General features: G+C 41.3%; 2 protein-coding genes across 2 annotated transcripts; one reads left to right on the top strand and one right to left on the bottom strand.

The window, feature by feature from the left end:
* Positions 1-118: 118 nt before the first annotated feature.
* On the bottom strand, positions 119-2,546 carry LOC134065814 (membrane-spanning 4-domains subfamily A member 4A-like). The gene is made up of 6 exons (XM_062520903.1): positions 2,433-2,546; positions 2,003-2,113; positions 1,783-1,839; positions 1,449-1,598; positions 976-1,095; positions 119-798 (listed from the first exon to the last, which is right to left on the bottom strand). The coding sequence occupies exons 1-6, from the start codon at positions 2,544-2,546 to the stop codon at positions 688-690; spliced, it is 663 nt and encodes a 220-aa protein (XP_062376887.1). The 3' UTR covers positions 119-687.
* A 1,429-nt stretch (positions 2,547-3,975) lies between these two features.
* LOC134065813 (CDK5 and ABL1 enzyme substrate 1-like) lies at positions 3,976-9,041 on the top strand. The gene is made up of 10 exons (XM_062520902.1): positions 3,976-4,397; positions 4,555-4,620; positions 4,774-4,863; positions 7,013-7,090; positions 7,213-7,315; positions 7,592-7,745; positions 8,029-8,132; positions 8,231-8,337; positions 8,511-8,718; positions 8,901-9,041. Exons 1-10 carry the CDS (start codon positions 3,976-3,978, stop codon positions 9,039-9,041), a joined length of 1,473 nt encoding a protein of 490 aa, XP_062376886.1.
* Positions 9,042-14,060: the final 5,019 nt, after the last annotated feature.

Below are 14,060 nucleotides of genomic sequence, written 5' to 3'. Positions count from 1 at the left end.
ACATTTGATAACGGTAACATTGCGTAACTGACCTAGTGTACAAACCGGAGATTAGAGGACATAGCTACACAAATAGCTGTATAATGTAATCTGTTTAAAAAAGTCTAATAAAAGGCCTCCTGTAACCATGTGTGTAAGTATTGTTTTTTAATCACCTCAATCTCAGTAGGCTGCTCTTCTAGGTTTTCCATAGTCAATAAACAGTTATGCGCTATATATTTTGCAAACAAAGGCATTTTACAGCTATTGAAATACAAGTTAGAATTCTAAAAATTACATGTCATGTCTTGTGAAAAAATGAGAATAGTGGATTAATGTGGAAAGAATACAGTAGCATAACATTAAGACCAATAGGTTGCATTAAACTTACAGTTAACAAGTTACATCTATGTACGTCAGAAATTATATTACACGGTGTATGCCTTATGTCATGTCAAAACAAAGCAAACCCCACATTAATCAGAGTGCACAAATGATACCACAGGTTATAGGGTTCCAGTATCAAGGACTAAGAGAGACCTATCTTGATATGATGCTCTGGTGCTGCATCATGGTAGTAGAACAAACAATCAAATCCAGGATACTTCATCAAAAATAATAAAGCTGTTATTGACATTTCAATTTGACAAATAAAAAAAGTTAAATAAATAAATGAAACCGCAGATAAGTGTTGAAGTAATTCTGCGCTCAATTCTCTTCTTGGGGATTGTCATTGGCCATTATCAGTGGACCTTGACCTTGAGTTGAATTTTCAGCAGTTGAAATGTTCAGACCTCGTGCATCTGGAACAAACTCAACCTGCACATAGACAATTTCAGTTTACACACTGCAACACTACAGTGAATGTAGTTAAATCATATTGGCTACATGGAAATATTTTTGCTAACACTTCAAACCGTGTAGAGCAATAAATGGTTGTAGAGATTGATCAATGACCAGAGCGATTCAAGAACATCTACTGAAAAGGATCCTCACCTTTGGATGGAAGCGGTAAGAAAAAGTGGCTTTGTAGGCAAACACACAGAGATAGATGCCAATGATGAGCTCTAGCAGGGACAGAGTGAGCATGACTGCTGAGATTCCTACTGACCTGCCCTGGGGGACAGAAACCAGTCATGTTGAAGCTTTTAGAAACATAGCCTATAGACCACTTCTATAAAGTGATATTGGCCGGGTTTCTCCGATTCGTTAAGAAGCTCTTAAGTGCTAAGAACTTCTTAGAAGCGCTCCAAGAACGTTCTAAGAACACTCCTAAGAGGTTCTTAGCACTTAAGAGCTTCTTAACAAATCTGGGAAACTCAGCCATTGTCCGATATTATCCAGGACAAGGGTAATTTTGCATATAGTTTTACTTACCTGAGGTATTGAGGCATTAAGCTTGAAGAACATTATACAAAAATATATATGCACATGATTATATTGGTGTAATGTGATAGAGGCAGACTTACCAGATACAGTATCCATGGCTGAACACATTTGAATGACTCTTTACTTGATTTGATCAAATAGGAAAACATTGCCAAATCCAAAGAATGAAGAACAATGCCAATCAGTGCAATTATGGAGCAGAAGATATTTACTCCAAATGTGGCTTTGACCTGCATTATAGTAATAAGATACAATTGAAGAAATTACTGATCATGTGTCTCCTAATATACTGTATGCAGTAGACGATGTGGTCTGGTTTAATTTCTTTGGAACGTAATGCATTCAAAATCTCTTGAGGTCTGTTCAACAATTTGGATTTGCTCTTTAGGATGACCTCTGCCTAATAATACCCACCAAACGCACAGTGAGCTTTCTATCAGTTGCTATGGAGAGTGCTCCTGCATTTACAAACTGGGGAAAGAGGAACGTTTGTGATTTATTTATAGATGAATTCAAAATATTCATGATGCATACAACTTTTACTGATAAGGAGAGGTCAAGACTATGGCTTCACTTTTGTCATATTCACAAAAAAAATACATATATATTATATATAATAGTTCACATATCTTACCATCAGGCCACCCCAGAAGAGGATACCAGAGCGGGCAGACATTGCATGAATGAGTATTGTCATCACCACACCAAACATGAGCATCACTCCACCAACCAAAATTTGAACTGTCTGTAAGCGACACAAGAGATGGAGCATTTGATATGGCTTCCATAGCCTCAGAAGGTTAATTTAAATTGACTGTATCAAAAAGGCTTGAGTTTTGTTCCTTTCGTTCATTACTGTTGTAACTTCCTGTTATATTAGGACTGTGGGAAACTACTAAACATGGCGATGTGCTCTAACTTAATTGATCAACAAGCAATGAGCAGTCCATTGTGCAGAAATTAAAATATCATGTGGTGTGTGGTGGTAGCATTGTTAAGTCTCAGTTGCCACCCTAGTCATTGTCATATCTTGTAGAAGAAAATAAACAAAGGATCATTCCTACCCCCAGGGTTTTCGGATGCCCTCTAAGGAACGTTTGAAGCAAAGGAGCTTCATGAACACCTTCGGCATCATTTTCTTTGAACTGGTTCAAAATTACTTGACCATTGTCAGTCATCTTACTAGCCTATTAATGAAAAGAAGCTTTTAGTATAGTGTAAATCGGGTACTTTAACATATCTCACCGGTGTCAAAGAGACAACATATTTACAGCACAGCTACAGAACAATAATGTTTATGTGTGATACATTTAAAAACTTTTGAAATTCAAATCACCTACAGTATATGGACACAATTCAGACAAAAATAAATCAAGAAATCTACAACCTGCATTTTTTCATATCTTTAATATTCTTCTTACCTTATGAATCAGGTGTCTGTGTTCAGAGGAAGTTCTTTTCAGAAAGCTAAATGTTGTGTACCCCGTGAGATATGACAGTAAATCCTCCCATCAAAATTGTTGAGCTGCTTTGGCATGTACTAAGGCCATTCTCAAGATAAAATTATTACAAAGGTGTCTCTGATACAATATGGTGTATCAGAGACATCACATGGTCAGCACTGCAGTTGTGCTATTTTTTGGGGTGCTTTCTGGTTTGCACTTCATTTGCGTACAGCTTCATCTGCTCTGTTTTTGTTGTATTCTGTCCTGCTTACATTATGTTTTTATTTATAGAGTTACCGTAGTATGCATTTGGTCAAGTTGTTAGAAATATCTGCTGTATTTGAAAATGGGTCCCAGGCTATGATTGTAAAGCAAGGTCTATACTTTACAATGTGTTCATTTTTCAAGGGCAAGTCAGAGGGAGTCTGTTCTCTTTTGAATTACACTGTTGAGTTTAATGTTCAATTGTATCTTATTTGTTATTCTACCTCAATTTCATGCAGTGTTGTATGTCAATATTGAAATAGATATTCCGCTTTTCTAAATGACACACATTTTGCAGATTTCCACTCAACATTCAATTTAGCTGAAGTACAGTTGTTCCCACAAACAATACTTAACACTGTGGGCCCTGATTTAAATGGTGGGGAAAGAGGAAAGTCTATCCACAGGCAAAGTACTCTTGAATGAAGCATACCTATCATGTGGCGTGTGGGACCATAGAGCTGATTCATCAGTGTTTGTGGCCGAGGTCTTACCTGTGGTCGGAAATTTTCTTGAATTTCCCCTTGGGGATCAATAAAGTATCTATCTATCTATCGAAATTAGAACAGTTATTTTGCCTACTAAATTAGTTTTAGTTAGACTTAAAATTTGTACTTTGCAATTAATTCAAATTAGGATCCATTGTGTACCAACTAATGCAGGGTTCTTCTGAACTTATTAATAATGTATTCACACAGTATTAGACAATCTGATGCTCTGATTTAGGGTCCTCTTGCACGTAGACTGTAACAGACTACTAAAACAGCCTTGTGTTGTCAGCTGTGTGTCAAGCCCACTTGAGCAGTTCAAGACCTGTCACTTCCAGCCGTGCACCCAGGAGCCCTGCTGCACAGCACACACTATCAGTGCTGTTGGCACAAGAGACTCTGGACCAGACATGGACCCGCTCAGCAGAGAGGCCGCGCTGCACTTCCTGAGGAACATCTCTCTGGACAGTGTGCCGCCGCAGGGTGCCGACGGGGAGGGTGTTTTGGGTGCAGGGATGAGGAGTGAGGTTGCCACGTCAACACGGCAGCATCACAGTAGCATCACCACGGCGATTTTGCACAGTGGATCAGGAGACCAGCTGCAGGGTGGTGATGATGCACCTGTTGGCCAGGTAGCCACGGACTCACGGAGAGTCGCAGAGGCTGCGTCTGACGTCAGTGGCCATCCTCCTCCTCTTCATCTCCTCTCCGGCGCGGTCAAAGGGAGGTTCACCCCAGGAGCCCAGAGAGGTCACTCGGGCTCCCTCAAAAAGCAAGCACACAGCTCCTCAGACAGCCAGGGCAGCTCTTCCTTGGAGTTGCAGAGGACAAGGTAACTTTCAGATAGACACGTGATTAGAGTCGGTTAAGAAAAAGTCTTTTATCTTGCTAGTTGGAGTCTGAGGCTATGTTAACATGACACCACCAGGTGTATTGTTTTTTTTACCGCTTTCACACCTTTCACTAATATCATCTGTCATCTGTTGCAGACGCAGACACACATTGCAACGGTTCGAGATCCTGGAGGACATCGAGGAAAATGCTCCCCTCCGCAGGTAATTCAGATGCTTCATTTCACAACATTTTTTATACGATTTGCATCATATTTTATCTCCTCACCAGAACACTTGATGGTATAACTTTGCCCATGCTGTAGAACACCAGGTCAAGATAAACAGCTCACTCAGACCACTATGTGTTCTGTTCAGTTGCTCATCATCACGCTCTCGTCGACCGAAAAGCTCTAGAAGGGTCCACTTCATAAAAAACTTGCGACAGCATGATACAAGTGATGGCAGGTACTCTGTACTCTGTACACACACACACACACACACACACACACACACACACCCCACTAGCACTGTCTTTGCATCTAATAAATATGATTGTGGGAAGTGGGCATATACAGTGCCTATAGAAAGTTATCATACCCTTTTGAAATAGTTACTTTTTTTGTCTTACAGCCTGAAATCAAAACCCATTTAAAAAAAATCTTTTCCAGTTTTATTAACAAATTTAGCTGTACAACATCAAAATAATGAAAAAAAAGTAAACAGTTCTGAAAATTAATAAAAAATGAAAAACTAGAATAACAGGGTTGGAAAAGTCATCATACCCCTGACTTAATACTTTGTAAAGCTTCCTTTTGCTTTCATTACAGCCATCAATCTGTTTGGATATGTCTCTATTATAGCTTTGCACACCTAGATAGGGGAATATTTGCCCAATTTTCCGTACAGAAATGTTAAAATTTAGTCAAATTCTATAGGGAATGGCGATGGACTGCTCTCTTCAAGTCAATCCACATATTTTCTATAGGATTTAAGTCAGGGCTCTGACTTTGCCACTCAAGGATATTCACCATCCTATCCTTAAGCCACTGCTTTGTTCTTTTGGCAGTATGTTTAGGATTATTGTCGTGTTGGAAGGCGAATGACCTCCCCATCCTCAGCTGTCTAGGAGAGGGACGCAGGTTTTCCTTAAGAATGTGGGTGTACTTGGCAGCATCCATTTTCCCTTCTATCCTGACCAATTGCCCAGTTCCCGCTGAAAAGAAACATCCCCACAACATAATGTTGCCCCCACCATGCTTCACACTAGGTATGGTGTGTTTTGGGTGGTGTACTGTGTTGGTTTTCGCCAAACATTGCGCTTGGAGTTCAGTGCAAAAACACATCTGGAATATTCTGCTACCATGTGGAAAAAGCTTATATGGTCAGATGAGACTAAGATCGAACTTTTTGGAGACTAAGATTGAAGTTTTTGGACTGAGCTCCAGGCGCTAACCAAACACAGTATACACACCCAAACACACCCAAAACACACCATACCTACTTTGAAGCATGGTGGGGGCAACATTATGTTTTGGGGATGTTTCTCTTCAGCGGGGACTGGGCAATTGGTCAGGATAGAAGGGAAAACGGATGCTGCCAAGTACACCAAAATTCTTGAGGAAAACCTGCGTCCCTCTCCTAAACAGCTGAGGATGGGGAGGTCATTCGCCTTCCAACACGACAAAAATCCTAAACATACTGCCAAAAGAACAAAGCAGTGGCTTAAGGATAGGATGGTGAATATCCTTGAGTGGCAAAGTCAGAGCCCTGACTTAAATCCTATAGAAAATATGTGGATTGACTTGAAGAGAGCAGTCCATCGCCATTCCCTACAGAATTTGACTAAATTTTAACAATTCTGCACGGAAAATTGGGCAAATATTCCCCTGTCTAGGTGTGCAAAGCTATAATAGAGACATATCCAAACAGATTGATGGCTGTAATGAAAGCAAAAGGAAGCTTTACAAAGTATTAAGTCAGGGGTATGATGACTTTCCCAACCCTGTTATTCTAGTTTTTAATTTTTTATTAATTTTCAGAACTGTTGACTTTTGTTTCATTATTTTGATGTTGTACAGCTACATTTGTAAATAAAACTGGAAAAGATTTTTTTTAAAATGGGTTTTGATTTCAGGCTGTAAGACAAAAAAAGGAACTATTTCAAAAGGGTATGATAACTTTCTATAGGCACTGTATCTAGGCCTAAGCACTTACTGCAAATGGTCGACTACTAACAGAGATGAGGACAATCCCAGATTTCTGGAACAAGACACATCATATCTCATTTTGAGATGTTCCAAGATCTAAACAGGTTGCAAAAGTCCAGACAGAGATTACACCTCAGTATTTGAGGACATCAATGAGTGTTAAGATCAGGAACAACATGTCTGTATAAAACAAACACACATACAAAACACACATCCTCACAAACAAATAAAACACAGCAAAAGACTAAGCTAAACAATGGGATAGTTGGGAGTTGAGATGACACAAAGCTTTGTAATAAAAGTGTAATATACATTGTGTGTAGACCTATTTCTATACAATGATATTTCCCACTTGAAGCAAAAGAAATATGACATTTCAGGTTGTAACTGGTGTTTTTCCATCACAGGATAATTCTGATTAGTGTCAGACGAGCTCTCTTCTGTGTGTTTTCTCTCATACCTTACCGAGAATACAGCCATGATGGGTATGTTGCATTCACTGTACAGAATGTTTCTCCTAATACATACTTAAAGCCAATAGGATTTACAAAGGTTTAGAGATATCAGATACAGTATGTGTGTGACGCATGATGTCTGTCACATGCAGCGATGTGGCTCTGGAGAGAAGACACCAGCACCCATCTGGAGCTATCGCCACAAAAGAGATGGTCGTGGGACTGGAAGGTGTCGAGCTTGGTGCTAATGGCAAGGTCAGTCTTAAAACTTACCCTGGCAATCCAGAGTTCTCGCGAGAGCACAATTTGAATTTTCTCCGTGAGTCACTGGCAATCAGTAATGATGCTCATTATGCTAAAAATGTAAAGGTGTGATCTTAAAAATGGCCAGTTGGCTATACTGACAAGCTGAAATTCCATGTGTCTATATTCAGTAATTTAGTGACGTTGCTTTCAGACAAGCATTCTTTAACTGCATGCCATAATCAGAACTCTGAATGCTGCATGCTCGTGTCTGATGTATCCCTCCAGACTGTTTCGTACACCCAGCTGTTGTACCCCACCCATGCCCTGAGCAGAGACTGTGAGGTGGGGCAGCAGAGCTCCTTAGACCCGGTCTACCCTGCGGCTCCGCGTGGCTTCAGCCCCATGCGGAGCATCAGAGCCCATTGTAAGGAACATACAGGTCAGCACTGAATCTCTCTGAATCATGTCGCCAGAGACTTACAAAACAATGTGAAAGAATATTGTAAATATCCTGGACACAGGAGTTTCGCGACTCTTTTTTAGTGTTTTTGCCATGTCATCTGCCGCTGGAAGTTTCAGACTACTTATCAGGTTCTACATAGAAACATTGCCTATTTCAAAACGTTTGTGCGCCATTAGCTGGATTCAGTTACACACAATGCATGCCAATGCAAATGACTCAGATCCGGATGCTCATATTCATGGTGTGATCTTTCCTTCAGGAGCGAATAGAGGAGACCGTACATACTATGACCCAAACCTCTTGGATGACCCCCACTGGCCATGCGGCAAACACAAGCGTGTGCTTGTCTTCCCCTCTTACATGGTACACTGTCCTACAGTTAAGCGTGACTGAAAACAGAGTAGGAAGTACGGTCAGCAAACAATGACAATCTGTCTCCCATTCCATCCTCCATCCCTCAGACTACTGTCATTGAATACACCAAGCCCAGTGAGCTGAAGAGGGACATGAATGACACTTTTAGACAGAGGTTTCCACACATTCAACTGACCCTCAGCAAAATTCGGAGGTGCCGCTTTTATTATTATTTCATTACACTATTATAATATTAACAGTTGCCTAATTTCACACCAATCCACACTTGTGAATCAGTTTGGGTGAAATGAGCTGATGTTGAAACCAAGAAAAGTAGACTGGACCTGACCTGTATTCTTTTCTTTTCTACCTTTGTGACTTTCGCAGTCTGAAGAAAGAAATCCGCAAGTTGGCTCAAGAGGACTGTGGCTACGAGGAGCCCATAGTGGCCATGGTGTTTGTGTACTTTGAAAAGCTGGCCCTCAGAGGCAAGCTGGACAAGGAGAACCGCAAGCTATGTGCTGGGGCCTGCATCCTCCTGGCCGCCAAGATTGGCAGTGACCTCAAGAGGTTCGAGGTCAAACAGCTGATTGATGTGAGGACCCATGTGACAGTGTGAGATTGTGCTGTATGCTTCTCGTACATTGTGAAGATTTGAGTCTGCTCTTACATTGTGAAGTATTACAGTATGTATTGCAACCTCTTTTATAAGATTAGATTTTGACCTATTCCTAAAGATGAAATGTCATGGATATGTTTTGTGTGTGTGTCCTTAAGAGGCTAGAGGAACGTTTGAGGCTGAACAGGAGGGAGTTGCTGGCATTTGAGTTTCCTGTGCTGGTGGCGCTCGAGTTTAACCTTTACCTGTCTGACCACGAACTGCTACCACATTACAGACGCATGCTGCAGACCGCCTGACATATGAGGAAACCTCACACCACCAACAGCACCATTCTCACACCACCAACACCACCATTCTCCACTGCTGGACACTAGACTGAATATCGTCATAAACCATCAAGGATTTTAAACTACAGACTACCTAACTCTGTATGGGACAGTGGAGATGGCAGTATAATGTTAGTAAGCCACCTTATTCTAGACCTTAATCTGTCCTTCACACAATGAGACACTTCAAAATAACTTGTATGACATGACATTGCTTTGAAGTTATTCGTTTCAAATGTAAAAAGTAAATCCTTAATTTCTTTATTATTCACTGAATTGCAATGTTATTAATCTCTCTGTCTCACCCATTAAATCCTCCAAATAAACAATAAACAAATTAGTATAATGAGAATAAACAAACTCCCAGTCATGAGTGGAAGCTTTCAGCCAAAACTAAATAATTTAAGCCACATTTATTTCTATTTCAATAACTTCCATGCCATTAAGTTTCACTGAAGAGCACATCAATGTGTGAAAGTCCACACAGTGCTGCATCTCACAAAACATAGTCAAAGATGTGTGTGTGTGTGTGTGTGTGTGTGTGTGTGCACTGTGCATGTGTGTGTGTGTGTGAGTGTGAGGTGTGTGTAGGTGTGTGTGTAAGGGTGTATGTGTGCATGCGTGTAGGTGTCTTTGTGCATGTGTTTGTGTAATGTTTTATGTACATGTGTGTATGTGCTGGTGCGTGTGTGTGTAGGTATGCGTCTGTGTGTGTGTGTATTTATGTGTGTGTGTGTGTGCGTGTGTGTGTATGTTCCTGCATGTTTGTTGCACCCAGAGCAACCATTCTCTTTTAAAACATATATTTGGAAACTAGTTGATTAAAGGTTTCTAATGGTGTCACTTATATGTTTCTACAAAAACTAGTAGAGATTGAGATGTTTTTCAAATCCCCAGGGGGGGATTTAGACTCCAGAGGGTTAATACCACCATCTACAGGCCGATGGGTATACAGTCCTGAATGTACACATAAATCCATTTATTTTATAGCCCCCCATGGATGAAATTCCACAAAACTTGGCATACTCTGAAATTTGGTGCAGTTCATAACATTTCATCTGAAGATAGGGGCAATTAAAGCAATATTACATTGCATTTTCAATTTTTACCATGGGGGTGCAAATCACAAATGACTGGTTATAAGCTAAGTTGATGCGAGCTCTTAAGACCAACATACCATAAACATTTTGTCATCCTTGGTGCCACGGTTCAGGTAGTTATGTAGGAATTTTTCAATCTGCAATTTTTGGGCTTTGGGCGGGGGCAGCGCGGGGGTGGAGTGACCCCCAGGGACGAAACGAAATTTTCCGCAGAAATCTACTGGGGCTACATGCCCACCAAGTTTCAGGTGCCCCGGTGTTACGTTGTGCCGGGAATCGTTGACGGAAAATTCAGAATCGATGACGGAAAAAAACTTGACGTGACTTTTAAGAAAAGAACACCTGAGTCTTCTTTATTTACTTATTTTTTGTTTAGTAGCTGACGGTGTTTTCCTTAGTTAAGTGGTAGGATTATAGGCCTACCTGGCGCCTGAATATTTAATTACCTGGGGCCGCCACCGTTACAAGCAAGTACAACTTTTTCCAAGACTTTGGAAAGGGATGGAAGTTTGGAAATGGGTCTGAAGTTAGACAGGATTGTTGTGTCTAAATTCGGCTTTTTAATCAGAGTACTGTAGCATGTTTAAATATGGTTGGTACAACACCTGTCATAAGACTGCTATTAATGATATTTAGGATAAGAGGTCCAGTAGTATCAAACATTTCTTTGAAAAGCTTGGGGGGGGACCAAGTCTGATGGATAGGTTGGAAATTTCATCTTATTAATTGTATCTTTGAGGAGAGTGAGAGAGACTGGTTCAAAATGACTGAGGGTAGGGCAGTAGGGGGCAGTAGGAGGGTCATAGGAGGGTGCTGAGATAGAAGCTCTAATAGTGGTAACTTGTCAACAAAGAAATGTAAGAATTTCTCACAAGTATCTGAGGAAATATCAAGGCTGTTAGACTGAGGGGTGTTCAGAATAGAGTTAATAGTCCTGAAGAGTACACGTGGATTGTTGACATTTTTATCAATTATATCAGAAAATATTTTTTTTTTCTTGTTTTACTGTTTTCTGGTAAGCAGATAGTTTGTTTTTCAGTATATAGGATATCTGAAGTCTGTCTTTTTTCCACTTTCTTTCTGCTCTTCTACATTCTTGCCTGGCTGTGCGTGTAACGTCATTCAGCCATGGTTCAGTTTTTGACTTGGATTGTATGATTTTGAAAGGGGCGATGTTATCTAAGATCAATCTTGAAGTGGAGTATAAAAGTGATGTTAGTTCTTCTGTGCTATTATGCGGTAAGCTTTGATGGGATTTAACAGCAAGTTTGAAAAATCGGTGGCAGTAGAGGGTTTTAGCGAGCGACAACAGTATGTTGAAGTGAGCGGTTTGGTACATGGTAGAGAAAAATCAAACAAAATGGGCATATGATCAGAGAACAAAGCATGACGTATATCGACGTTACAGACAGGAATACCACATGACAGTACCAGATCTAGTGTATGGCCCTGTAAATGAGTAGGGCTCATCACAGACTGTGTCAGATTAAACAAATCAATAACATTTAAGAAACCTTTCACCATCGGCTTAGTCTGACAGCAGACATGAATATTAAAGTCTCCGACAATGAGGACCCTGTCGTATTTTGGCAATATTTCAGCCAGGAAATTAGTGAAATCATTAATGAAGTCCTTGTTGTATTTAGGAGGTCTGTAGATTACTGCAAACAACACTGGATGAGCCCGGTTAAACACAAACATGAATAAAGGAATAAACTGGAATAAAGTGTCGATAATTGCCTGCAGTTGAAACTATTTTTGAAAATAGTTGCTACTCCTCCTCTTCCAGTTGTTCTCGGGGAGTTGAAGTAAGTACAGTTAGTTGGCAATAACTTAGAGAAAGGGCTGGACTCACCAACATTTAACCAGGTCTCCATAATACAGAGGAGATCTAGGTTGTGGGTGGTAAAAAAGTCGTTTAGAATAAATGTCTTATGGCTAGGGATCTGGCATTGACAAGAGCTACTTTGATGAGAGTCTTGGCTGTGTTGTCGACTTTGGTGGATGTTGAGTTGTCAGCCGGAGGAGTCAGCGCATGGATGCAGCTCTGATGTTCTTCTGTTCTGGGGTGCGTTTCTAGAAAAGTTAGCAACAGCGTTGTTTAACCACCGTGGTGCGACGCAACTTGCTATCAAACAACGACAGTGTTACACCTGTTTCCAGAAAGCATCGTACCTGTGTCGCAATTCGCTACCTCCGTTGTTCGAACACCGTTGTTCCAACAACGTTGTTGAGGACCCAGCGGCACATTTCATTGGTGGAAAAGGTGTCAACGTATAATACCCCACCCACTAGAAATGCTCCGTCACTGGATGCCTATCACTTGTCTTTTATAGATTCTCCTTTCCTTCCTCGATCCTCGTCCTCACTGAATGATAGGGCGGCAACAATGGGATAGAGGACCGAGGATCGAGGAGGGATGTTGAGAGGCACCCACTATGTGTCGACGAGTCTAATTTAAACCCAAAGTGATTCATGCTGGCATTATCATTGCTATCAGAAAAAAACGTAAACCTATGCAAGCACATGAAACAGTTTGCTTAAGCTGTCCAATATATGTACTTATTTGTGTGAAATATCTAAAAAATATCTGTACAAAATATATATGGCCTAGACTAATTACAAATGATCACAATACTAAATCGGTGTCTGGTGGTTCAGCTGTTGCACGTCAGTACATTGCGCGCGCGGCCCAAGTTCGCATCTTACCTCTCCATGTCACTTTTGAGTAAGAGCAGGCATACCACACACACAACAATTATAGGTTAGACCCTAAATATATTTAATTGCTTCACATCGAGTGGCCAGGAACACGACATCAGTTTAATAGTTCCACGACATTACTTATTAGGGTTATTTCCACGTTTCACTAGTCAGAAACAAAAGCATGTGTGATGCATACGGGAAAAGAACCTACGATGTTGTGATGATAAACCACCTGCCTTAACCACTATACTATGAACGGTGTGCTTCACCCGAGGGTTTGTCAATATTATAACAGTAGCCTACCAAAACGCAAACCAACACGCAAATGAACGCAAGGTAACACACGTAGCAACAATGAGCCCAACGGTATTTTACTTTATATTAGCTTACAGTATAGCGCAATCATTGAGTCACGAGAAAACAACAACTTAGTGATTTTTGGTTGGGCGCTTGTGATTTTTGGTCAGGCGATCTTGCACTGACGACATCACCAACTGGAACTCCCAAGGTACGACACAGGTGCGACTGCCCAGGGGCAGTAGTTCAAACGACCAAACTTTGCGTCCTTGTTTGCGATTGAGAGTTTGAACTACCTTTTCTAGAAACACCAAATTCAAGAACGACGGAGCGAACTCCCAAGATTGCGACGCAAGTTAGCAAACGACGCTTTCTAGAAACGCACCCCTGGTGGATGGCACCAAGACACTGTTGCGCTGCGGTGTGCAGGACCCAACCAGACACGATCCAGGAGGTCGTTGTAGATTCTCCACAGCGCTGCCCTCAGGAGCCCTCTGGGTGCGGGAGAGACCAGAGCCTCGATGGATGTAACGTTTTCTGCGTGAAATCCCCGCTGCACGGCAGAGATGGAGAGTTTCGTCGCTGAGAGCGGCAGTTGCGGAGGTGATCTGCATAAGTTCAAATGCTGAGTACCGCAAGGCCCCCATGGCCAGCCAGTCACTCCGCTACACAACTTGGTGTACAGTTGTGAGATAGTGAAGTCGCGCAGGTACCAGCCAAGTAACATATGCCTCAAAAAGGTTCAGCGGCAGTGTTGGCTTATCATCAGGTCTTCATGTTCACAACGCAAACAGGCCTGGCCTGGCTAGCACAAAGCCTCAATCTCCGGATAATCAACCGACACCAGCTAGGACAGGGTGGGAAGGGAGAGAGACACTAGCAGGCA

This window comes from Sardina pilchardus, chromosome 19 (genome assembly GCF_963854185.1).
Source record: "Sardina pilchardus chromosome 19, fSarPil1.1, whole genome shotgun sequence".
Classification (NCBI taxonomy): Eukaryota; Metazoa; Chordata; class Actinopteri; order Clupeiformes; family Clupeidae; genus Sardina; species Sardina pilchardus.
This window is presented reverse-complemented; position numbering and strand designations above follow the sequence as displayed.

Coding starts and splice junctions, on each gene's coding strand:
- LOC134065814 (XM_062520903.1), bottom strand. CDS start 2,546: ATGACTGACAATGGTCAAGTAATTTTGAACCAGTTCAAAGAAAATGAT. Junction 1,096..1,448: donor AGCCATGGATACTGTATCTG/GTAAGTCTGCCT, acceptor TCTGTCCCCCAG/GGCAGGTCAGTAGGAATCTC. Junction 799..975: donor CTTACCGCTTCCATCCAAAG/GTGAGGATCCTT, acceptor GTCTATGTGCAG/GTTGAGTTTGTTCCAGATGC.
- LOC134065813 (XM_062520902.1), top strand. CDS start 3,976: ATGGACCCGCTCAGCAGAGAGGCCGCGCTGCACTTCCTGAGGAACATC. Junction 4,864..7,012: donor CATGATACAAGTGATGGCAG/GTACTCTGTACT, acceptor TTTCCATCACAG/GATAATTCTGATTAGTGTCA. Junction 8,338..8,510: donor ACCCTCAGCAAAATTCGGAG/GTGCCGCTTTTA, acceptor TGACTTTCGCAG/TCTGAAGAAAGAAATCCGCA.